The sequence below is a fragment of the Aotus nancymaae genome, unplaced genomic scaffold (genome assembly GCF_030222135.1).
Source record: "Aotus nancymaae isolate 86718 unplaced genomic scaffold, 86718_ANA_hifiasm-v0.15.2.pri h1tg000155l, whole genome shotgun sequence".
NCBI classification, from domain to species: domain Eukaryota; kingdom Metazoa; phylum Chordata; class Mammalia; order Primates; family Aotidae; genus Aotus; species Aotus nancymaae.
In genome coordinates this window covers 6,158,103-6,184,858 of record NW_026988570.1, presented here as the reverse complement: position 1 = coordinate 6,184,858, position 26,756 = coordinate 6,158,103, and the positions used below count along the sequence as shown (strand labels likewise).

At 38.4% G+C, this 26,756-nt stretch overlaps 1 protein-coding gene across 9 annotated transcripts in view; it reads right to left on the bottom strand.

Annotated features, from left to right (window-relative positions):
• Positions 1-26,756, bottom strand: part of CCDC138 (coiled-coil domain containing 138) — an 87,175-nt gene that overhangs the window by 49,512 nt on the left and 10,907 nt on the right. For 5 of the 9 annotated variants that reach the window (XM_064371626.1, XM_012440718.2, XM_064371631.1 and 2 more), the window contains 5 exons: positions 23,595-23,753; positions 13,466-13,585; positions 10,112-10,189; positions 9,893-10,000; positions 7,332-7,496 (listed from right to left, as the gene is read on the bottom strand). In XM_064371626.1, coding sequence (XP_064227696.1) covers positions 7,332-7,496; positions 9,893-10,000; positions 10,112-10,189; positions 13,466-13,585; positions 23,595-23,753 — 630 coding nt within the window. The remainder of the gene's footprint in view (positions 1-7,331; positions 7,497-9,892; positions 10,001-10,111; positions 10,190-13,465; positions 13,586-23,594; positions 23,754-26,756) is intronic. The other 4 variants (XM_064371630.1, XM_064371628.1, XM_064371629.1 and 1 more) reach the window with 4 other exon arrangements.

Below are 26,756 nucleotides of genomic sequence, written 5' to 3'. Positions count from 1 at the left end.
CATTTGACGTAGCAATCCCATTATAAATCATTCTATTATAAAGACACGTACACACATATGCTCATTGTGGCACTGTTTACAATAGCAAAGACTTGGAACCAACCCAAATGCCCATCAGTGATAGAATGGATAAAGAAAATGTGGCACATATACACCATGGAATACTATGCAGCCATAAAAAAGGATGAGTTCATGTCCTTTGCAGGGACATGGATGAAGCTAGAAACCATCATTCTCAGCAAACTGCCATAAGAACAGAAAACCAAACACTGCATGTTCTCACTCCTAAGTGGGTGTTGAACAATGAGAACACATGGACACAGGGAGGGAACGTAACACACTGGGACCTGTTGGGGGGTATAAGGGCTAGGAAAAGGGGGTAGCAGGGGGTTGAGGGATTGGGGAGGTATAACATTAGGAGAAATATCTAATGTAGATGACAGGGGGATGGATGCAGCAAACCACCCTGGCATGTGTGTACCTATGTAACAATCCTGCACAATCTACACATGTACCCCAGGACTCAAAGTATAGTAATAAAAACAAAAACAAAAAAGTTAGCCAGGTGTGGTGATGTGCGCCTATAATCTCAGCTACTCAGGAGCCTGAGGCAGGAGAATCATTTGAACCTGAGGCAGGAGAATCATTTGAACCTGGGAGGCCGAGGTTGCAGTGAGCCAAGATTGCACCATTCCACTTCAGCTTGGGCAACAAGAGCAAAACTCCAACTCAAAAAAAAAAAAAAATTTAAGCTTTTATGCTTCAATGGATACAATCAAGAAAGTCAACAGACAACTGCTGAATGGAGAAAATATTTTCAAATCACGTATTGGATAAAGAATATACATCTTGAATATTTAAAAACAAAACCTCCAAAAAACTCAGTAATAAAAAAAGCTCAATAAATGCTCAATGGATTTAAATAGACACTTATCTAAAAGAGATAACCAAATGGCCAATAAGCACATGAAATGATGCTCAACATTAGTCATCAGGGAAACACAAATCAAAACCCAATAGTTGCTGTAGAGTGAGTTCTTAAAGTTTCACGTATTTACGGATTTTATAGTTATCCTTGCTTGAAGGATAACTTGCTTGTGATCAGAAATTTTGCAATGATGTCAATCTTTGAAAATTTATTAAGACTTGTTTTGTGCTCCTGCACAAAGTAAACAAACAAACAAACAAACAAACAAACAAACAAAACAACTTGTTTTGTGGCCAAACATGTAGTTTATCTGGAGGATGTTCCATATACACTTGAGAGGAATCTATAATCTGCTGTTGCTGGGTAGTGTTCTGTATATGTCTGAGAGATCAACTTAATTTATTATGTAGTTCAAGTCCTCCATTTCCTTACTTATATTCTGTCTGGTTATTCTATTTATTTCTGAAAATGGGGTACTGAAGTTTCCTAGTATTATTATGTTACTATTTCTTCAATTCTGTCAATGTTTGCTTCACATTGTTTCAGAAGTCTGAAGCTTTAGGGCATAAATATTTATATCTTCTTGGTGAATTGACCCTTTTATCATTTATACAGTGTCCTTGTCTCTTGTAACAGTTTTTGACATAAAGTGTATTTTGCCTTATATAACTATTTCTATTCTCTTCTGGTGACCATTGACAAGGATTGTCTTTTTCCATCATTTCATTTTCAGCCTATACATGTCTTTAAATCTAAAAATGAGTCCCTTATAGAAAGCATACAGTTGAGTACTGGCTGTTTAAATCCATTCAGCCACTCTAATTTAGTTTTTTTTTAATTTCACCCATTTACATTTAAAGTAATTACTGATAAGGACTTACTATTACCATTTTGCTAATTTTTTTCTATGTTTTGTAGCTTTTCTGGTTCCTCCTTTCCTCTTACTGCCTTTGTATTTCACTAATTTTTTTGTGTGTGTGACATGCTTACATTCCCTTTTCATTTGCTTTTGTGTATATTCTACAAGTATTTTCTTTGTGATCAATTACATAAAACAACTTAAAGTTATAACTATTTTACATCAATGTCAACTGAATACAATAACTCTGCACCATTATAGCTCCACACTCTCACTTCATGTTACTAATGTCACAAATTCAATCTTTTTTTGTTTGTTTGTTTAAGACAGAGTCTCATTCTGTTACCCAGGCTGGAGTGCAGGGGTGCAATCTAAGCTCACTGCAACCTCCGCCTCCCAGGTTCAAGCAATTCTCCTGCCTCAGCTTCCCAAGTAGCTGGGATTACAGGCATGCACCACCACACCTGGCTAATTTTTTGTAATTTAAGTAGAGACAGGGTTTCATCATGTTGGCCAGGCTGGTCTCAAACTCCTGACCTCAGGTGATCCACCTACCTTGGCCACCCAAAGTGCTGGGATTACAGGCATGAGCCAGCATACCTGGCCACAAATTATATCTTTACATGTTGTATTACCCCTTAATGTAGATTTAGTTGTTAAAAATACTTTTGTCTTTTACTTTCTATGCAAGAATTAAAAATCAACTTATGTACCAAGATTACAATAATATAGTCTACTTACTATATTTGTCCATTTATTGGCCTTTAACACAGAATGTTATACTTTTATATGGCTTTATGTTGCTGTGTAGTATGCTTTCATTTCAATCTGAAGGACCCTCTTTAGTATTTTTTATAGGGCAGGTCTAATGGTTACTGAACTCCCACAACTATTGTTTATCTGAGAAAGTCTTAATCTCTCCTTTATCTTTGAAGGATAGTTTAGCTGGATACAGTACTCTTGGTTAACAGTTTTGGGTTTTTTTTGCACTCACAACTTTGAATGTATCATCCCACTGCATGCTGGCCTGCAAGGTTTCTGCTAAGAAATCTGCTGAAATTCTTATAGAAGTCCCTTGAACGTGACAAGTTGCTTTTCTCTTGTCAATTTCTACCTTATCTTTGTATTTTACTTTTGACAATTTGATTATAATCTATCTTAGAGTGGATGTCTTTGGAATTGTCCTCTCTGGAGTTCCTTGAGCTTCCTGAATTTGTATGCCCATTTCTTTCCTCAAGAAAAGGCAAGTTTGGGAAATTTTAAGCCATTATTTCTACAAATAAGCTCTCTGTCACTTCTTCTCTCTTCTCAGTCTGAGACTTACATTATGCATATACCGGTTCACTTGATCTCTTTGCTCCTCTGACATAATTTTATTATTTTGTTATAGCTTTCTGTAGACATGGGGTCTGTGTTGACCAGGCTGGTCTTGAACACCTGGCTTCAAGTGATCCTCCTGCTTTGGCCTCCTAAAACACTGAGATTACAGGTGTAAGCCACTGTGCCCAGCCTCTGACTCAATTTTAGATTATTTGTCTTCAAGTTTATTGACGTTTTCTTCAGCGTGATCAAGTCTGCTCTTGACTTTTATAGTTCATATATTGTATTCTTCAGCTCTAGAATTTTTATTTGGTTCTTTCTTATAATTTATATCTTCTAGTTTATATTGTAACTTTGTTCTTCCATCATTTTCCTGATTTTGCTTCGTTCTTTGCATTCTCAGTTTTTAAATTATCTGTCACAGTTTTTAAATCATCTATTACAAAGCTCAGGGTTCTGCATTTCTTTAGGGTCAGTTTCTGAAGCTTTGTTTTCGTTTTTGATTTGATCAATGTCCCTGTTCCTTTGTATGCCTTCTGATCCTTTCTGAATGGATATTTGACCACTTGAAAAAATGGAAAACAAACAACTTTCTGAATCTTTACAGTTGGCTTCATACAGGGAAACACTTTCATGAATCAGCCCAGCTCGAGGTTTTGGGACAACCCAAATTTTTCTGCAAGATGTGCCTTCTGTGGGCTTGTATGTGTGTTTCTGACAATCTGAATTTCCCTAGCAACTTATCGCTGTTTCTTCTCAGAAACCCATAATCTGTGTGTCCCTCTGACCTCTTCCAGCAGAAGTGCAGATCTCTTACGATCTTATGTGCTGCAGCAATCATGCCTGTTTCCTGCAGCTTCCGAACTATGCTACCATTCCCTTCAGCACTCTGAGTGAAATGAGATGCATACCAGTTCTGTGGGCAGACTTTGGATAGGCCAAAATATTGAACACATAGTCCATTACTTTGTTTCTGTCCCAAGGGAGAAGGTAGGGTACAGGAAATTTCCTCCTCATTGCATTGCACTATACTGGGAGGGGAACACACATGCAAAATGCCACAAACTTTCCCACTCCTTTTGAAATAGTCCCTTCTTTTTAATGTTTTAGCTTGAGTGCTACAGCTTCTCAACTGGTCTCTACAACTCTCACAAACATGTCCTGGTCATTATATTGAAATTAACTTGGTGTTTCCACGGAGGAATAAGGGCCTGAAACTTCCTACTCTAACATGTTGATGATGTAGGTCCTACAGCCAAATTTTACAATCATTACTTGTAACACATAGTACCTTCCACTTCAGGTTGTATTGAATTTTTCTATCTCAATTTCTTTGATAATATTCCACCCTTAGGTCACTGAATCACACAAGAAAATTAGTCTTATAAGGTATACCCAGTATATCAAATTTACTCCTCAGTGGCTTTATGTGTTTTTAAATATTAAATCCATCTTCAAATGATAATGAGTTGTAACTGTGATCAAATATACAAAAAAAAAAAAAAAAATCTGTCAGAAGTTTCCAAAGGTAATTTCTGAAAAGATTATTTTGCTAAAATATTTTGAGTTATACTAGTATTCTGAGAATTAATGTAATTCTTGCCCAAGTGGTTAACAGAGTCCTATAACAACAACAAAAAAAAAGGTTTTAAGATAAGGTTGCATTATTTAAAATTACAAATTTTACATCTTCCTAAAGAGATGTGAATACCTGCTTGTGATGACCACAAGTAATTAATTTGTTAATTGGGTACTACTTATCCTTCTATTATCATATTTAAAGATTACTTATATACCTTAAAACTGCTCTACCTTTATTAATACATAGTAATAAGTTGAAAACAGTATTTTAATTGAAAGATCTAGGCTCAACAGAAACTGCAAATCCTGAACACATCAACAGACAACTTTTTATTTACAGATGTTAAAATGAATCCTGAGAAACACATGTGCTGAATATTATTCTCATATGTCATTAGACTAATATAAAAACACAGTATTACATGATCCTGATTCCATTTTTTTTCTTCAGACAGGGTCTCACTCTGTTGCCCAAGCTGGAGTGCAGTGGTGCAATCGCAGCTCACTGCAGCCTCAACCTCCCCAGGTTCAGGAGATCCTCCCACCTTAGCCTCCCAAGGAACTAGGACTACAGTTGCGCACCACCACACCTAGCTAATTTTGCATTTTTTGTGGAGGTCGGGTGTCACCATGTTGCCCAGGCTGATCTCAAACTCCTAGGCTCAAGCGATCCTCTCACTTCAACCTCTCAAAAGTGTGAGGATTACAGGTAAGAGCCATGTAATCCACCGTGCCCAGCCCTCATCTAGTTCTAACAAATAAAATTTATCTGCAGAACTTTAATACTGCAGGACTTCCTAATTAGCAGTTACTTCTAAAATAAGGCTAGATGTAGGGAAATAATTGATGTAGGTACTAAGACAAAATTGTAAACAAAGGTGTATTTGTGTCCTATTGCTGCCATAACAAATATCACAAACTTAATATTTAAACAACACAAATTTAATATTGTACAATTCTGTAGGTTCAGAAGGCTAATGTGGGTCTCAGTCAGTCAAAATCAAGGTATCTACAGAGCTGTGTTCCTTTCTGGAGGCTAAGGGAGGATCCATTTCCTTGCTCATTTAAGTTGCATGCAGAATCCACTTTGCTGCAGTTAGAGCACTGAGATTTATATGTCCTTTGTGTCTGTCAGCTGAGGGTAATTCCTAGCTTCTAGAAGATATCTGATGGCTGGCGTGGTGGCTCACATCTGTAATCCCAGCACTTTGGGAGGCCACGGCAGGAATATCACAAGGTCAAGAGATCGAGACCATCCTGGCCAACATGGTGAAACCCCATCTCTACTAAAAATATAAAAATTAGCTGGCCATGGTGGCATGTGCCTGTAGTACCAGCTACTTGGGAGGCTGAAGCAGGAGAATCACTTGAAGCCAGGAGGTGGAGGTTGCAGTGAGCCAAGATTGCACCACTGCACTCCAGCCTGGTGACAAAGTGAGACTCTGTCACAAAAAAAAAAAAAAAAGATATCTGAATTCCATGTCTCATGGCCCTCTTTCTCCATCTTCAAAGCCAGCAAGAGTGGGTTGAGTCTCTTATCTACTCTTCTGATTCCTTCAGGTTTAATGAGTTTATATGATTACTGGGACCACTCACATAATCCTAGATAATTTCCTCATTTTAAGGTCAGCTGATTAGCAACTTTAATTCCCTTTTGCCATGTGCTATGGTTTGAATGTTTGTTCCCTTCAAAACTCATGTTGAAACTTAATTCCCAATAGGACAGTATTGGGAAGTGGGGCCTTTAAAAGGTGATGAGGTCCGGGCACAGTGGCTCACACCTGTAATGACAACACTTTGGGAGGCCAAGGCAGGAGGACTGCTTGAAGCCAGAAGTTCAAGACCAGCCTGGGCAATGAAGCGACGTCCAATCTCTATTAAAATTTTTTTCTTAAATTAGCTGGGCAAGGTGGTATATGCCTGTAGTACCAACTACTCAAAGGGCTGAGGCAGGAGGACTGCTTGAGGCTAGGAGTTTGGAGGCTGCAGTAAGCAATGACTGGGCCACTGCACTCCAGCCGAGGTGACACAAGGAGATACCATTTCTAAAAGAAAACCTTTTCAAAAGAGGTGACTGGGTTATGGGGGATGTCCTCAGGAGAGGATTAATCCATCCATGGGTTAATGGATTATCATGGGAATTAGACAGGTGGCTTTATAAGAGGAAGAGAGACTGTCACTAGCATGCTCAGCCCTCTAGCCATGTGATACCCTGCATCACCTCTGGACTCTGCAGGAGACCAGTAAGAAGGGCCTTATCAGAGGCAGCCCCTCAAATTTGTTTTTTGTAAGTTTTTTTTTTGAAACAGAGTCTTGCTCTGTCACCCAGGCTGGAGTACAGTGGTGCAATCTCAGCTCACTGCAACCTCCACCTCCCAGATTCAAGCATTTCTCCTGCCTCAGCCTCCTGAGTAGCTGGAATTACAGGCACGTGCCATGATGCCCAGCTATTGTATTTTTAGTAGAGATGGCATTTCACCATGTTGGCCAGGCTGCTCTCGAACTCCTGACCTCAGGTGATCCACCTGCCTCAGCCTCCCAAAGTGCTGGGATTACAGGCATGAGCCACCACGCCTGGCCCTGGCTTTTCCTTTGTTCATCTTCATATATTCTGAGTCACATATTTTAAATTAAAAAACAAACCTTTACACACTTTTCCTGAATATCATTTCTCTGGGAAGCAAATTTGAGTTGTGGTTTTTTACCATCCATTCCAGATTCTTCATGTTTCACTTTGCTAAGATGATGATCTGAAATCCAGTCCACGAAGACGGTTAAAAGTTCATAAACTTGCCCATTAAGTGGTACCTATATGTTAAAAATTAAATCATTTATTTCAGTTCACAACTTCATAAAACTTCAAAGACAAGCCTTAAATTTTGTAAGTAATTAAAGAATAATTTGACTAAAGTAATTCATTAAAATATGTTAAGAACAGAGCTTCTCCAAACAAAAGAAATTCCAAATCAAACCTCCCCAGCTGGCCAGGTATAGTGGCTTACACCTGTAATCCCAGCAATTTGGGAGGCTGAGGCAGGTGGATCACCTGAAGTCAGGAGTTCAAGATCAGCCTAGCCAACACGGTGAAACCCTGTCTTTACTAAAAATACAAAAATTAGCCGGGCATGGTGGCACATGCCTGTAATCCCAGCTACTAGAAGGCTGAGGCAGGAGAACAACTTGAACCCAGGAGGTGGAGGTTGCAGTGAGCCAAGATCATGCCACTGCATTCCAGTCTGGGCAACAAGAGCAAGAAGCCATCTCAAGAAAAAAAAAAAAATCTGCAAAGACAGACTAGGTGTGGTAGCTCAAGCCTATAATCCTAGCCCTCTGAGAGGCTGAGGCAGGAGGACTGCCAGACATTTAATATCAGCCTGGGCAACACAGCAAGACCATGTCTCTACAAAAAATACAAAAGTTAGCTCAGTATAATAGTATATGCCTACAGTCTTAGCTACTTCGGAGGCTGATGTGGGAGGATCATGTGAACCCAGGAATTCAAGGCTGCAGTGAGCTATGATCAAGCCACTGCATTCCAGCCTGGGTGGCAGAGGCAGACCCTGTATCAAAAAACAAAACAGGCAGGGATTGGTGGCTCATGTCTGTAATCCCAGAACTTTGGGAGGCGGAGGCAGGTAGATCACCTGAGGTCAGGAGTTTGAGACCAGCCTGGCCAACATGGTGAAAACCCATCTCTACTAAAAATACAAAACTTAGCCAGGCATAGTGGTGGGCGCCTGTAATCCCATATCTTCAGGAGGCTTGAACCCAGGAGGCAGAGGTTGCAGTGAGCCAAGATGGTGCCATGTCACTCCAGCCTGGGTGACAGAGCAAGACTCCATCTCAAAAAAATAAAATTAAAAATAACAATTAAAAAAATAAAAAATTTAAAAGACTTCAAAGACAGAGAAATATAAAAGCAAATTAATAAAAAGGCAACGTTGAGCAGATGGCAATCTACAAAATCAGAATCAGATGACTAAAGACAGAATGATAAATAGTAGCATTACCACATTATTCTGAAGAGCAATTTTTCACTTTCTTAATTTTTTCAAATAGAAACTAACTCCCTTTAGATGAAAAATTATCTTAAGTTTCTGAATATAAAATCTTTACCTTTTCAATTTACTCCAATTTTCTCAATTTATAAAGAACTAGAAAATTTATCAAAATATCAAAATGATCAAAGCCCGTAAGATACTACTACACATCCACTGGAAGGGTCAAATGGACAAAATTGAAAACATGAAATGTTGACAAGGCTGTGGAGGAACCAAAAGTTTGATATACTATTAATAGGAATACAAAACAGTACAACCAATTTGGAAAACAGTCAGTTTCTTAAAAACATACATCTACCTTTATCTACCTTATGACCCAGAAATTGTAGTCCTGGTATGCCCAAAAGAAATGAAAACATATTCCATAAAAACCCTATACATCAGTATTCATAGCAGCTTTAATCACTGCAGACAAAAACTAGAAAAAGCCCAGATGTCTATCAACAGAAGAATGAACAAACTCTGATACAGTCATACTACTGAGAACAGTAAGGAACCAACTATTGATACACTCATAATTATGCTGAGAAAAAGCCTTACACAAACAAGTACACACAAAACAATTCCCCTGACAAAATATCTCAAATAGGCAAAACTCATTTATGGTAATGTAAATCAGATCAACGGCTTCTGGCAGAAAAGAATGACTAGAAAAGGGCACTACAGAACTTTCTAGGATAGTGGAAATATTCTATATTTGATTGTAGGCAACATGAAATATTTATCAGAATTAATCAAACTTTACACTAAAGGATTTGTGCATTATGTTACCATATGTAATTTATACCTCAAATTTTAAAAATTCTTAGGAAAACAAAGATACATGGAAATCCATTCAGGGATGGATTGCAATCTTGACCGAAATATAATAGGAAATGCTTGTGGAGTGTCAAAACATATTAAGCAATAAAACCACTAATGGTGTGTCAATGATTGTACCTGAAACACTGCTGTAATAGAATTTGTTTTTGCAAATGAAAGTATATTTAAAATATTCTTGAGGTATTTCCAGGTTAAAAAATTATTATGGTGAATTCTTTCCAGAGCAAACATTCCAAAAAGAAAAAAATCAAAGAAAAAGGATTAAAGCATCAGATAAATCTTCCTGGCTTCCCATTGGAGAAATGTTCAATCACATCATACCTTGTAAGTTTTTGAAACTGGTGCTTTCTCTTGTTTTAAACTTTTCATTTCATGAACAGCATGGGAACTTCCTTTTAATCTCTGTACTGTCATAAACTCATACTTCCTCTGCAATAGCACATATGCATGAATTAAAGAACAATTGTATCAAAATGAGTAAACTCAAAGGCAATCATTTAAAAATACACTTGTGTCTCTAGAGAAGAAGAGGCAACTTACCTGTAAATTATCTAAACGAGCTTGAACTCTTTTAGCCTGAATCTCCATCTTCCTGTTTTCTTCACTTGCTTCATTTAACTAAAGGATAGAAAATGTTAGATATTTCAATATAAACCTTCAACTGGTTTCATACTAAGGGTTTCTCAATCTACTATCTAATCTGGTCGATACTGCCAACCAATGTAACAAATAGAGATAGCATTCATGATTAAATTAGATCACAACTATAGTCACCATTTTTCCCTAAAATATTAATGGTTTCTAAGATAATTTTCTTCATTTTATGAAAAATGTGCAAGACTCCATGTCTTAAAAACCTATACATATATTTTATACAAATAAAAGGTTTTTATTAAGTAAATTTGCTATTTGAACTATAACATATATAAAGAAAAGTGTAAAATCCTAAGTGTGCAATAGAATGAGCTATAACTGGGATCGTATTACTGGGATTATGTGTGTATACATGTCTGTGTATATACTTATATGTATATATATGGAAGAACTGACATCTTTACAATATTGAGTCTTCCCTTCCATGAACATATCTTCAATTTATTTAGGTCTTGTTTTCTTTTAATAATGTTTTGTAGTTTTCAGTAGAGATGTTTTGCACATCTCTCTTTAGATTTATTCCTGGGTATCCAATGATTTTTTAATGAAATTACTTATGGTACCTTATAATCAAATTTGTGATCTATATACACCATGAACAGAATACTATGTGGCCATAAAAAAGAACGAAATCATGTCTTTTGCAGCAACATGGACAGAGCTGGAGGTCATTAATACTAAGTGAAATAACTTAGAAACAGAAAATTAAATATTCCATGTTGTCACTTATAAGTCGAAGATAAAACAATACACATGGACATAAAGATGGAAATAACAGATACTGGGGACTCCAAAAGGGAAGGGGAGGAGGGAGAGGGGTTGAAAATTAACCTACTGGATACAATGTTCACTATTTGAGTGAAGAGTACACTTTAGAAGCCCAGACCTCACTGTCACACGATATATCCATGTAACAAAGCTGCACATGTACCCTCTGAATCTAAAATAATTTTCCTAAAGAATGAAAAGTGGCTTTTTGAAAAAATAAACCAATAAGCCATGAGCTAGACCTGTTAAATTCCAATATCTGGATCACTTCCAAGTATGCTTATACTCTCTGGGGGTTTTTATCTTCATTTTTAATTATGCAATTCCGTCTTTTGATATGATTATTAATTTTGTATAGAATGAAAGATATTATTTTCCTCTGCTAGGCATTTAAACTGATGAGTAAGCACCTTAATCTGATCAGGAACTGAGCTTAATCAAGGCCAGGTTTCAGTATGGAAAGTTCTGTCTCCCTCTAATTCATCCACTCCCAAGGCACAACACTGTTCCTTTCAACTGAGATCCTGGGGTGTACACTGGGACTCTCTCCCCATGACGAGTCTTGAACATTAATCCTTGCCTCCTCAGCTTGGCAAGACTTAATGAGAAATGCTTTTAAGTTATTAGAAAAATGTATATCCAGTGTTAGCATAAATTACTGTGTAAGTCAGTCACAGAAATAACATACCTTTTTCTTCAGCAGTTTCAAACTATATGTCATTCATCTAGCCAGAAGCTGGCTAAAACTGCCTATTGCTTGTTTTATAAATACAGTCATTTTGAAACACAGACATGCTCATTCACTTACTGCCTGTGGCTGTTTTTGCACTACGATGGCAGAGTTGGGTCAGTGAAAGAGAGACCATATGGCCTACAAAGCCCAAAATATTTACTACCTAATCCTTAATGGAAAAAGTGTGCTGACCTCTGATCTATTCTTAACAAAGAAATCATAAAAAAAGCATTCTGCCATCCCAGCTACTTGGGAGGCTAAGGCAGGAGAATCGCTTGAACCTGGGAGGTGGAGGTTGTCATGAGCTAAGATCACACCATTGCGCTCCAGCCTAGACAACAAGAGTGAAACTCCATCTAACAAAAAAAAAAAAGCATTCTGCCAAATGTTTTCAGTTTGTACACATTAGTTCATAAATCCAATTATCAATAGGTCCAAATATTTAGTAATCCACATATCCACCCCAATTACCACATACTCATGCAACCATTTACAAAAATTATTAAAGATAACAGAAACCCAAGAGATAGGTATCTAGGGCAACAGTGTACCTACGCTAGGAATTTTTAAAACCCTTCTCACAAGAGAGTGGTTGAATGATACTGTAATGAGAAAAAGAGATCTCTCCAGGAATAAGGCGGGATTCCAAACAGACAACAGGCCGTCAAATTCATAGTCCAATAGTAAGAGGCCATAAATGAACTGAAGAAAGCCGAAGTATTAGATCAAGTGAGAAACAGGGTACCTATGTATCACTGCCAAAGAGGAGGATCACAACAAGTAGAGATTAAAGGGAAATAAAGGCAGGAATCGAAAAGGACAGATAGCTGGCAAAGGAACTCTAGGAGAGTCTGAGGCTCAAGTTACATTTTAGAATTCATAAAGATTCCCAGTCCAATGTTTTCATTTTCAAAGTAACTGAGTTTACGCCAATTTCTGCTCCAACATCTACTGCCCACACAATCTAATACATTCATAATTCTCCTGTCTCTCTTTACTATACTCCTTTACCTTCACATTTTTCAGCCAAAAATTGGCAGAGGAAAGAACAAAAATAGACATAACTCACAAAAATATTTATGTTATGCAACTTTGGTATTACGTATTAACCCAAATTACAATATTTATACAATTATACTGCAATGTGATACCAGTTTATAACCACAAGAACACAAGCAATGTGAAGGCCTGAGTCTAGCACAGTGCCTAGGATACAGTAGATACTCGAAAATAAATGAATGTTAAATAAGCTATGATATGTAACAGTAGTTAAAATAATAAGTATAAAAGCCAGAGATCAGTATCTAAAAATGTAATTACTTCTCAGATTATAAGGTTTTTTCTTTTGCTTGTCTTTTGGTTGCCAGAACAAATAAGAAACCAAAGAGCTTAAGAATATTTTATTTATATTTGGAAGTATTTTAAAATAAAGGTAACAAATGTAATCTAAATTTTCTCTAGCTGAAATATGTTCTAAGGCTGACTTTAATTTGTTATATATAAATTAATTTGTTATATATATTTTAGTCTTATTCTTGATTTTGTTATGTATATTTTATATAAATATAAATGTGCTATACAACATATATAAACATGTTATAAATATAACACATGAATATAATGTAATATATGTTATAACATATAAATATATATTTTAATATAACAAATATATAAATTTTTTTAATATATAACAATTCTTAGAATGTCTTACATCTAGTACATATTAAAACAGGTCTTACCTGTTTTTTTAAGGTATCATTCAATTCTTTCAATGCATCAAAAGAGGACCTCAGTCTCTTGGTTTCTCTATTCTTTTCCTTAAGAACTTCAGTTAAGTGTTCAACTTCTGCATCATGTTGCTAGGGGGAAAAAAACACTCTGACCTAAAACTTGTAAGGCTTGTATATCACTAACACTGTGAAACATGAATTAATTACAAATAAGAACTCCTTCAGTCACAAAAACTTTAATCACTGAATTTAAGCACAAGTGCCTAATGTGGCAAATAATTTATAAAAACCATGCAGGCCAGGCGCGGTGGCTCAAGCCTGTAATCCCAGCACTTTGGGAGGCCGAGGCGGGTGGATCACGAGGTCAAGAGATCGAGACCATCCTGGTCGACATGGTGAAACCCCGTCTCTACTAATACAAAAAATTAGCTGGGCACGGTGGCGCGTGCCTGTAATCCCAGCTACTCAGGAGGCTGAGGCAGGAGAATTGCCTGAACCCAGGAGGCGGAGGTTGCGGTGAGCCGAGATCGCGCCATTGCACTCCAGCCTGGGTATCAAGAGCGAAACTCCGTCTCAAAAAAAAAAAAAAAAAAACCATGCAATCTACCAAAATAACAACAAAACATCAAAAGCATTTACAACATACTTATTAAAACATATTAGCATTTACGAAAGATGGCCGCTTAGGAGGAACTCGGGAATGCAGCTCCGAGAGAAAGCACAGAGGGTGAGTGGACGCCGTATTTCCAGACTGATTTTTACTGCACACAGACCAGGAGATTCACACGCAGAGGAGCCACACGGGTCACCAGCGCCGCTGGTTTGAACGACGCAGCCGCTGGGCCGGCACCCTGAGGCAACGGCTCACTATACAGAGTGAGAGAGTCTGAGTCCCCTATAAGCCAGCAACGGGAGCTGAAACGGGGAGCCAGGCCAGCGCCACGAATCTCAGAGCTGCGGTTTTAGCCAACGCAGCGGCTCCGGAGGCAGATCAGATGAGACGGTGTCGCCTCTTACCCAGCAAGAAGACCTGAAACAGGGAGTGAAGACAGGAGATTCCCGAGCAAAAAAATAAATAAATAAAAGCGCCACTGCAAACACAACTGAAACCGGGACGGTCCAGCTCTGTGGAGGAGGGGCGTTCTTCATAGGCACCCTGCTGTTCCCAGGGCAATCTACCAAGGCAACCCGCCACTACAGAGACTCCGTCACTACAGGGGCGGGCCAACATAGCGGAAGCAGTTCTAACTACACCCAGAAGTTCACACGGAAGCTGGGTGGAGCCCACAGCAGCTTAGCGAAGCCTCTGCAGCCAGAGTGTGACTAGGCTGCCACCTTGTGGGCAGGGAAAACAGCAACCGCACAGGGGAACATCATAAAACCGTAACTCCCTGGGACAGAACACCTGGGGGGAAGAGCAGGGGGTTTATGAGTTCTGCCACAGCAGACTTAAAATTACCAAAATCAGAAAGACAACAACTACAAAGTCAACAGGTGGATAAATCCACAAAGATGGGAAGAAACCAGTGCAAAAAGGATGAAAACACCCAAAACCAGAACACTTCTCCTCCTACAAGGGATCACAACTCCTTACCAGCAAGGGAACAAGACTGGATGGAGAATGAGTGTGATGAAATGACAGAATCACCCGTCAGAAAGTGGATAATAAGAAACTTCCGTGAGCTAAAAAAACATGTTCTAACCCAATGCAAAGAAACTAAGAAGCTTGAAAAAAGACTTGACGAAATGCTAACAAGAATGGACAACTTAGAGAGGAATATGAGCGAATTGATGGAGCTGAAAAACACAACACGAGAACTTCGTGAAGCATGCACAAGTTTCAACAGCCGAATTGACCAAGCAGAAGAAAGGATATCAGAGGTCGAAGATCAACTCAATGAAATAAAATGAGAAGACAAGATTAGAGAAAACAGGGTAAAAAGGAATGAACAAAGTCAACAAGAAATATGGGACTATGTGAAAAGACCTAATCTACGTTTGATAGGTGTACCTGAATGTGACAAAGAGAATGAATCCAAGCTGGAAAATACTCTTCAGGATATTATCCAGGAAAACTTCCCCAACCTAGCAAGGCAGGCCAATATTCAAGTCCAGGAAATACAGAGAACACCACAAAGATATTCCTCTAGAAGAGCAACCCCAAGACACATAATCATCAGATTCACCAGGGTTGAAATGAAGGAGAAAATACTAAGGGCAGCCAGAGAGAAAGGTCAGGTTACCCACAAAGGGAAGCCCATCAGACTCACTGCAGATCTCTCAGCAGAAACCCTACAGGCCAGAAGAGAGTGGGGGCCGATATTCAACATCCTTAAGGAAAAGAACTTTCAACCCAGAATTTCGTATCCAGCCAAACTAAGCTTCATAAGTGAAGGAAAAATAAAATCCTTTGTGAACAAGCAAGAACTCAGAGAGTTCATCACCACCAGACCAGCTCTACAAGAGCTCCTGAAGGAGGCACTACACATAGAAAAGAACAACCAGTACCAGCCACTCCAAAAACATACCAAATGGTAAAGAGCATCAACACAATGAAGAACCTGCATCAACCAAAGGGCAAAACAGTCACCTAGCACCAAAATGACAGGATCGAATTCACACATAACAATATTAACCCTAAATGTAAACGGACTAAATGCCCCAATCAAAAGACACAGACTGGCAAATTGGATAAAAAGCCAAAACCCATCAGTGTGCTGTATCCAGGAAACCCATCTCGCATGCGAGGATACACAAAGGCTCAAAATAAAGGGATGGAGGAAGATTTACCAAGCAAATGGAGAGCAAAAAAAAGCAGGAGTTGCAATTCTCATCTCTGATAAAATAGACTTTAAAGCAACAAAGATCAAAAGAGACAAAGAAGGACATTACATAATGGTAAAAGGATCAATGCAGCAAGAAGAGCTAACGATCCTAAATATATATGCACCTAATACAGGAGCACCCAGATACATAAGGCAAGTTCTTAAAGACTTACAAAGAGACTTAGACTCCCACACAATAATAGTGGGAGACTTCAACACACCATTGTCAATATTAGACAGATCAACGAGACAGAAAATTAACAAGGATATCCAAGACTTGAACTCAGACCTGGAACAAGCAAACCTAATAGACATTTACAGAACTCTCCACCACAAATCCACAGAATATACATTCTTCTCAGCACCACATCATACCTACTCTAAAATTGACCACATAATTGGAAGTAAATCACTCCTCAGCAAATGCAAAAGAACGGAAACCATAACAAACAGTCTCTCAGACCACAGTGCAATCAAGTTAGAACTCAGAATTCAGAAACCAACCCAGAACCGCACAGCCTCATGGAAAATGAACAACTTTCTCCTGAATGTTGACTGGATAAACAATGAAATGAAGGCAGAAATAAAGACATTCTTCGAAACCAACGAGAATGAAGACACCACATACCAGAATCTCTGGGACACATTTAAAGCAGTCTCTAGAGGAAAATATATAGCAATAAGTGCCCACATGAGAAGAAAGGAGAGATCTAAAATTGACACCCTATCGTCAAAATTGAAAGAGCTAGAGGAGCAAGATCAAAAAAACTCAAAACCTAGCAGAAGACAAGAAATAACTAAGATCAAAGCAGAATTGAAGGAGATAGAGACACGAAAAACCCTTCAAATAATCAATAAATCCAGGAGCTGGTTTTTTGAAAAGATCAACAAAATAGACAGACCACTAGCCAGACTAATAAAAAAGAAAAGAGAGAATAACCAAATAGATGCAATAAAAAATGATAAAGGGGATATCACCACAGATGCCACAGAAATTCAAACCATCATCAGAGATTATTACAAACAACTCTATGCACATAAACTAGAAAACCTGGAGGAAATGGATAAATTCCTGGACAGCTGCCTCCTCCCAAGCCTAAACCAGGAAGAAGTCGAAACCCTGAATAGACCAATAACAAGGTCTGAAGTCGAGGCAGCAATTAAGAGCCTACCACCCAAAAAAAGCCCAGGTCCAGATGGGTTCACAGCAGAATTCTACCAGACATACAAAGAGGAACTGATACCATTCCTACTGAAACTATTCCAAATAATCCAAAAAGAGGGAATCCTTCCCAAATCATTTTATGAGACCAACATCATCCTAATACCAAAACCTGGCAGAGACTCAACAAGAAAAGAAAACTACAGGCCAATATCCATGATGAACATAGATGCAAAAATCTTCAATAAAATACTGGCAAGCCCATTACAACAGCACATCAAAAAGCTTATCCGCCATGATCAAGTAGGATTCATCCCGGGGATGCAAGGCTGGTTCAATATACGCAAGTCTATAAATGTAATTCACCACATAAACAGAACCAAAGACAAAAACCACATGATTATCTCGATCGATGCAGAGAAGGCCTTCGACAAAATTCAACAGCCCTTTATGCTAAAAACCCTCAATAAACTAGGTATCGACGGAACGTATCTCAAAATAATAAAAGCTATTTACAACAAACCGACAGCCAATATCATACTGAATGGGCAAAAACTGGAAGCATTCCCTTTGAAATCTGGCACTAGACAAGGATGCCCTCTCTCACCACTCCTATTCAATATAGTACTGGAAGTTCTAGCCAGAGCAATCAGGCAAGAAAAAGAAATAAAGGGTATTCAATTAGGAAAGGAGGAAGTCAAATTGTCTCTATTTGCAGACGACATGATTGTATATCTAGAAGACCCCATCATCTCAGCCCAAAATCTCCTAAACTGATAAGCAACTTCAGCAAAGTCTCAGGATACAAAATCAACGTGCAAAAATCACAAGCATTCCTATACACCAATAACAGACTTAAAGAGAGCCAAATCAAGAACGAACTGCCATTCACAATTGCTACAAAGAGAATAAAATACCTAGGAATACAACTAACAAGGAATGTAAAGGACCTCTTCAAGGAGAACTACAAACCACTACTCAACGAAATAAGAGAGGACACAAACAGATGGAGAAACATTCCATGTTCATGGTTAGGAAGAATTAATATCGTGAAAATGGCCATACTGCCCAAAGTAATATACAGATTCAATGCTATCCCCATCAAGCTACCAATGACCTTCTTCACAGAACTGGAAAAAACCACCTTAAACTTCATATGGAACCAAAAGAGAGCCCGCATAGCCAAGTCAATTCTAAGCAAAAAGAACAAAGCGGGAGGCATCACACTACCGGACATCAAACTCTACTACAAGGCTACAGTAATCAAAACAGCATGGTACTGGTACCAAAACAGAGATACAGACCAATGGAACAGAACAGAGGCGTCGGAGGTGACACAACATATCTACAACCACCCGATCTTTGACAAACCTGATAAAAACAAGCAATGGGGAAAGGATTCCCTGTTCAATAAGTGGTGTTGGGAAAACTGGCTAGCTATATGCAGAAAGCAGAAACTCGACCCCTTCCAGACACCTTACACTAAAATTGACTCCAGATGGATTAAAGACTTAAACATAAGACCTAACACCATAAAATCACTAGAAGGAAACCTAGGCAAAACCATTCAGGACATAGGCGTAGGCAAGGACTTCATGACCAAAACACCAAAAGCATTGGCAACAAAAGCCAAAATAGACAAATGGGACCTAATCAAACTCCACAGCTTCTGCACGGCGAAAGAAACAGTCAATAGAGTGAATCGGCAACCAACAGAATGGGAAAAAATTTTTGCAGCCTACCCATCTGACAAAGGGCTGATATCCAGAATTTACAACGAGCTAAAACAGATTTACAAGAAAAAAACAAACAAGCCCATTCAAAAGTGGGCGAAGGATATGAACAGATACTTTACAAAAGAAGACATACATGAGGCCAACAAGCATATGAAAAAATGCTCATCATCACTGGCCATTAGAGAAATGCAAATCAAAACTACATTGAGATACCATCCCACACCAGTTAGAATGGCGATCATTAAAAAATCTGGAGACAACAGATGCTGGAGAGGATGTGGAGAAATAGGAACACTTTTACACTGTTGGTGGGAGTGTAAATTAGTTCAACCATTGTGGAAAACAGTTTGGCGATTCCTCAAGGACCTAGAAATAGAAATTCCATTTGACCCAGCAATCCCATTACTGGGCATATATCCAAAGGATTATAAATCGTTCTACTATAAGGACACATGCACACGAATGTTCATAGCAGCACAGTTTACAATAGCAAAGACCTGGAACCAACCCAAATGCCCATCGATGATAGACTGGACAGGAAAAATGTGGCACATATACACCATGGAATATTACGCAGCCATTAAAAACGAGGAGTTCGCGTCCTTTGTAGGGACATGGATGAACCTGGAAACCATCATTCTCAGCAAACTGACACAAGAACACAAAATCAAACACCACATGTTCTCACTCATAGGCGGGTGTTGAACAAGGAGAACACATGGACACAGGGAGGGGAGCACTATACACGGGGGTCTGTTGTGGGGGAGTGGGGGGGACAGCGGGGGGGTGGGGAGTTGGGGAGGGATAGCATGGGGAGAAATGCCAGATATGGGTGAAGGGGAGGAAGGCAGCAAATCACACTGCCACGTATGCACCTATGCAACAACCTTGCATGTTTTTCACATGTACCCCAAAACCTAAAATGCAATAAAAAAAAAAAAAAAAAAAAAATTAGCATTTACAAAGTAGCAATGAGTCTATTTTCTGCTTCTGCTCAGAAAAACCCACTCACACAAACTCATGGAATATTTTGTTTGACATCATGGAATAATAAAACAATGAAGAATTTCTGACACTTTTCAAGAGATGAGTAAACTATTTATGGCTTTATAAAGTGTATAATTTACATTATCCTTGAGAAGTAAATCTTTTATAAAACCAACTGATTTCCTATCCTCATGAAGTAGATAAAATTTCTGATGCCTGCTTTTCATCTCAAAACATGTTAAATACATAATAAAATTTCTGAGCCCCAAACTATTTGACTCTTCTTAATCAGTTTTGTAAATAATTCAAATCAACTTCCCTTCTAATTACATTTAAATGGGATAGCATGTTTTAGATTTAAAATGCGATTACTTATAGTTTCACGTTTCACTCTCAACTTACTCAAAAAGTTTTAAAACAAGTCTCTATAGGAAATCAAAAAATTGAATTAATTTCCTTCTTCCAACTAATGATATAGATACAACGAAAATAAGATAATTATCTTTATACTTAATAAAAATAGACACACAAATCTAAAGAGAGAGAATCAAGAATAAGACTGAAATGGAGAGATGAGAGAATCTAAGCATTCTTTAGCCCTGTGAAAAAAATCCAATATTCTAAAGAGTTAATCTTTGAATGATTTTATTACTGTATTAAATAATTCCTTAAATAACTTAGGATACAGTCACAAATACAGTTATTTTTAAAACTAATATAATATTTTCATTGTCCAACTTTTTCCACAACTAAAAGATATTAAAAACATAGGCATTCCATTTCTAGCACAGCAGGATAAGCTCAATATACTCTTCTGCCACTGAATACAGCTAAAAGGCCTAAATAAAACACAAAACAACTACCGGACAACTGTGAAAAGAAAAAAGGGGAGGACATTGTGCTGGGAGAGAAAACTTGGAGAAGCAACCCTCAAGGGTAAAGCTTCCTCATTCTTGTTTTTCGTCTTCTCTCGACATTTTGCCCCAGGGTGGGTCCCAGACATGGAGAAGCAGAACAAAAACTTCAACTAGCTGGGCACAGTGGTGCGCATCTGCAGTCCCAGCCACTCAGGAGGCTGAGGGAGGAAGATGACTTGAGGGTATAGTGAGCTATGATGACGTCTGTGAATAGCCACTGCACTTCAACCTGGGCAACACAGCAAGACTCCATCTCTAAAATTTTTTAAATAATTTTTTTTTAAATTTTCACTAAAGCTCTAAAAAAATTTCACTAAAGACTAAAAGAAAACCAGTCTTCCTGGCAGGAAAATCAGAAAGAAGGACCCATAGGACAGACAAAAAGCAGTAGAGCCAATGCTTGGAGAATGGAGCTCAGTTTAAAAATACTATGTAAGTCCTGGCTAACACTTCAATGCCTCTTTACCTGCACAAAAAAGACCCAGAGCAGCACAGCAAAAGCTTTGAGAAATGCATTAGGATTTTAAACTGTTACCCAAGTTTCACACTAACCTTTAAGAGGCACAGGCACAACACAACTCCACAGCAACACTGCAAAGGCTTTGAAAGCTTAACTGAGATGAGAACCACTGCCCAGAGGAGGTGAGAAAAAAACTGAGGCCTGGCCAGGCAAGGTCGCTCACGCCTGTGATTCCAACACTTTGGGAGACCAAGGCAGGTGGATTGTTTGAAGTCAGGAGTTCAAGACCAGCCTGACCAACATGGTGAAACTCTGTCTCTATTAAAAACACAAAAATTAGCCGAGCATGGTGGTAGGCACCTGTAATCCCAGCTACTCAGGAGGCTGAGACAGAAGAATTGCTTGAAGCCAGGAGGCAGAGATTGCAGTGAGCTGAGATTGCACCACTGCACTCCAGCCTGGGTGATAAAGCGAGACCATCCGCGAAAACAAAACAAAACAAAAAACTGAGGCCTAAATCTAATTGGGCTGAATGCTTTAAATCAACAACATTCTCCAGAGGGCAATAATAGAACCCAAAACCTAAACATGATAACCAGAAGGTCTTGAATATACCATAAAAACCACTGAACATAAAAAGAACCAAAGAAAGTAAGCCTCAAAAGAAAAGATAATTAACAGATCCCAAACTTGAGATGATACAGATGGATGTTTTAAACTATGCTCCATGAGGTAAAAGTAAATATACATAAATGTAAACACAAAGACAGAAATGCTTATGAGAAAAACAAATATAAATTTTTAAAAGAACTTGAAATTTTAGAATTTTTCAATATCAGAAATGAAAATTTCACTAGATGGGCTCAATAACAACATGAAGATTAAAAAAGAAATAATGAACTTTAAGGTGAATCAAGAAACTATCTGAAGAATACCAAGAAAATAATGGGAAAAAAGGAACAGAGCCTCAGAAATCTGTGGCCAAAGAGCACAAGGAGTCATTGGAGATCCAGGAGGAAAGAAGAAAGAAAGTGGAAAAAATATTGGTGAAACATTGGCTGAAGAGTCCCCAAATTTGTCAAAATACAGAAATTTCCAAATTCAAGAAGCTCAGTTAACCACAAACAGAATAAACTGAAAGAAAAGTATGTCAAGAAACACTGTAAATAAAATGCTGCTGAAAACCAAAGATAAAGAAAAAAATCATAAAATGATGCTATTAACATGACATTCTGGAAAAGACAGATGTACCAGGACAGAAAATAGGTCAGTGGTTGCCAAGCACTGAGGCTGGAGGAAAGGGATAGCTACAAGAGAAGTGTAAGGGAACTGGCTTTATCTTGACAATGGTTGTGATTATAAAACTATGCATTTTTCAAAACTCATAGAAATGTACAACAGGCAATGAATTTTACTCCAGGTAAGTTATACGTACAGTAATGTATGTCTTGATATGAATGAAGCAAGGTATATTATACCACCTATATAATATCCTTGCCAAAAATATTTTATCTGCATATTATCATTAGGAAGCAATCAGGCAAATCCACAATGTGAAATATAAGACTGCTGGCCTGAATTCTTCAAAGAAAAATCTCACAAAAAACAAAAATGGTGAGGTTGAGTGCTCTAGATTCAAAGAAACCAAAAAAACATAAAACCAAATATAATGCATGAATCTTGTCTAGTTCCTTGATCAATCAAACAAACAAAACCCAAAAAACAATAAAAGACATACTGAAGACCAACTGAGAAAGTATATGTACTATAAATAAGTTATTTAGTTAGCATTAATTTCCTCATATGCTAATGGTCTGGAGAATGGCTTTATTCTTAGGAGATACATACTGAGGTATTTAGGGACAGAGCCATGATTTTTACAAACTGCTTTCAAACAGTTCAGAAAAAAAAGAACGTGTGTGCGTGTGTCTATGTGTGGGTGTGGAAAGGAGGAGGAAGGAGAAATAAGCAAATGTGGCATAATATTAATAACTAGTGAATAGAAGAAGAAAAGAAATATACCACTCTAAAATCAAAAGCTATATAGTTACCTCTTTTATAATTTGAAATCTTGTTAGAACCTCTTCTTCGAGACCTTTAATTTTACTCAAGGCATTTTCATGTCTGAAAAGCAGTTGTTCTCTTTCAAGTAAAAAATGTTCTCGCTTTTGAAGTTCCTCAGCAAATTTCTGTTGTGCTGCAGTTTCACACTGTATCAAAATGCCAGATTGTAATGCTCTTAAAAAGCCACAAATTCTGCAAATTATATTCCTATTGGCTGACATTGTGGTTTAACCAAGTGGTTTTCAGGAATATGGGAGTAACTAAGGACAACCTGGATTACAGTATCCAGACTAGTATACCAAGTAAACTTGTATAGAAATTCTATCTTGATATAAAAGGATGTGACACTAATAAGAGTCCACTGTGATGATGCAAGAGAATTTGGGGTGAAAATGGATCAATGTGGGAATTCACTCAGGGTGGTGGCAAAAATATTAAGAAAAAAATAGTAGAGAAAGTTATAGAATATAGTCTCAAACCCTTTTGGAAGGCCTAAGTGTTTTTTCATAGTTTCAGTGGAAGTTTCGGCTGAAAGCAGCCTAAACCCCTTTACATTTACTTAATAAGAAAAGCAAAGAGCTAAGGTATATGGGGGAGTTTATCTGAATAATTTGTTTATTCATGTGGGCTTAAAACTAACCTTTGAGCCAGATGGCCCTCTCGGGGGGAGGTTGACCAGTGTTATTACCCACTAATGGTGTTTGCTTTGGGCATCAGAACCTGTCCTTAAATCTTCTCACTCTAGTTGGGTTGACTCAAGCCTCTGTCAATTAAACTTTACTAAATAAATGTTGAGTCTCACTGGCTGGTGGGGCCGGTGGCTACTATCTCTTTACAGTACTCTCCAGGGAGTCTGTAAGAAGCCACAGACCCTCAGCCGGACTGGCAAAGCATAGTATCTGTGTGTCAGTGTACTTTATTCATCCGTTGCTGAGTCCTACAAACCCCCACAGGTAGTGACCCCAACAGATCCATACTACACAGATTTACTTCCCAATCCCGCTTCAATTCCATGCTCCACTTCCACATCATACTCTACTATTTTTCCTATATCCTCCACTCCCTCACCTTGTTGTTTATCACCTTGGGCTGAAAGACCAAGGCCTGGATAAACACTGACAACCTTTCCTGGCCCCATGATACTCAGCTCAGCACCAGTGAGGGGAAAAAAAAAAAAAAATCACACACTGTGAAAAGTGGCCCCTTTGTGAATTCATGGTCTCAGTCTTGTACTAGATTCTTAATGTAATCCAAAAATCTTTTTATATGTTCACAGCCAGCACTCCAATCCTCATTCTCCAAAGTGTCTGTTTTCAGCCTTCCCCATTTTATTAATTTGGAATACATCATGTCCTATATGCCACTCTCGGTAAATAGTCTGGTCTCTAAATTCACAGGAAAAAAAAAAAAAAAAAACAGAAAACAGCAAAAGAAAACATCAATCTCTTGGTCATAAAATACATATACATGTGCTTCTCCTTCCCTCTCATTAAAAAGGCAGGCTCAGGGTCACACTGCCTTAAGCCATCCTGTGAAGACTGCTGATTATCCCTCTATTATTTTCTTTTTTTTTTTTTGAGACGGAGTCTCACTCTGCCCCCCAGGCTGGAGTGCCATGGTGCAATCTCAGCTCACTGCAAACTCCCCACCTCCCGGGTTCAAGAGATTCTCCTGCCTCAGACTCTTGAGTAGCTGGGATTACAGGCATGTGCCACCAAGCCCACCTAATTTTTCTGTATTTTTAGTAAAGACAGGGTTTCACCATGTTAGCCAGGATGGTCTCAATCTCCTGACCTCGTGATCTGCCCACCTTGGCCTCCCAAAGTGTCGGGATTACAGGCGTGATCCACCACACCTGGCCCCCTCTATTATTTTCAATCTCTCCCACCGCATCTGAACTAAAATCTTTCCTGGCCCCACACACTCACCTCTTCTCCTTTCAACCATCTACATTTGCTGAGGTCTCTTATTTCAGAATCATTCATCAACTCATTTAAGACTGGCTTCACTCCACATTCCTCTATTGAAATGACTTACCTATTATTAAATCTAAAGGTCACTTTTCAGTCCTTATTTTGAGTCTCTCAACAGCATTTTATGCTATGGTCCCTCCAACTTAAAATACTCTCCTTCACTGGTTTCCATGACATTTTTCTAGTTTCCACTGCTATCTCTGGCCATGGCTTCTGAGGCTCCTTTGCAGGCTCTGCTTCCTCTACTGTCATTTAATTTGTCATTTAGTTACTAATATTCCTCAGGATTTGGGCTTTAGCCATTTTCTTTCTCATTACTTATACTCACATATGTGTGTGTGTAAAATATGTATATTTTAAGTTCTGAGATACATGTGCAGAATGTGCAGGTTTGTTACATAGGTATACATGTGCTGTGATGGTTTGCTACACCCATCAACCTGTCATCTACATTAGGTATTTCTCCTAATGCTATCCCTCCCTTTAACCCTCCACCCACCAATAGGCCCCGGTGTGTGATGCTCTCCTCCCTGTGTCCATGTGTTCTCACTGTTCAATTCCCAGTTATGAGTGAGGACATGCAGTGTTCGGTTTTCTGTTGTCATGTTAGTTTGCTGAGAATGATGGTTTCCAGCTTCATCCATGTCCCTGAAAAGGACATGAACTCATCCTTTTTTATGGCTGCATATCATTCCATTGTGTATATGTGCCACATTTTCTTTATCCAGTCTATCATTGATGGGCATTTGGGCTGGTTCCCAGTCTTTGCTATTGTGAACAGTGCTGCAATAAACATATGATGCATGCATGTGTCTTTACAGTAGAATGATTTATAATCCTTTGGATATATACCCAGTAATGAGACTGCTGGGTCAAATGGTATTTCTGGTTCTAGATCCTTGAGGAATCACCACACTGTCTTCCACAATGGTTGAACTAATTTACACTCCCACCAACAGTGTAAAAGAGTTCCTATTTCTCCACATCCTCTCCAACATCTGTCGTTCCCTGACTTTTTAATGATCGCCTTTCTAACTGGTGTGAGACAGTATCTCACTGTGGTTTTGATTTGCATTTCTCTAATGACCAGTGATGATGAGCTTTTTTTCATGTTTTTTGGCCACATAAATGTCTTCTTTTGAGAAAAGTCTGTTCATATCCTTTGCCCCCTTTTTG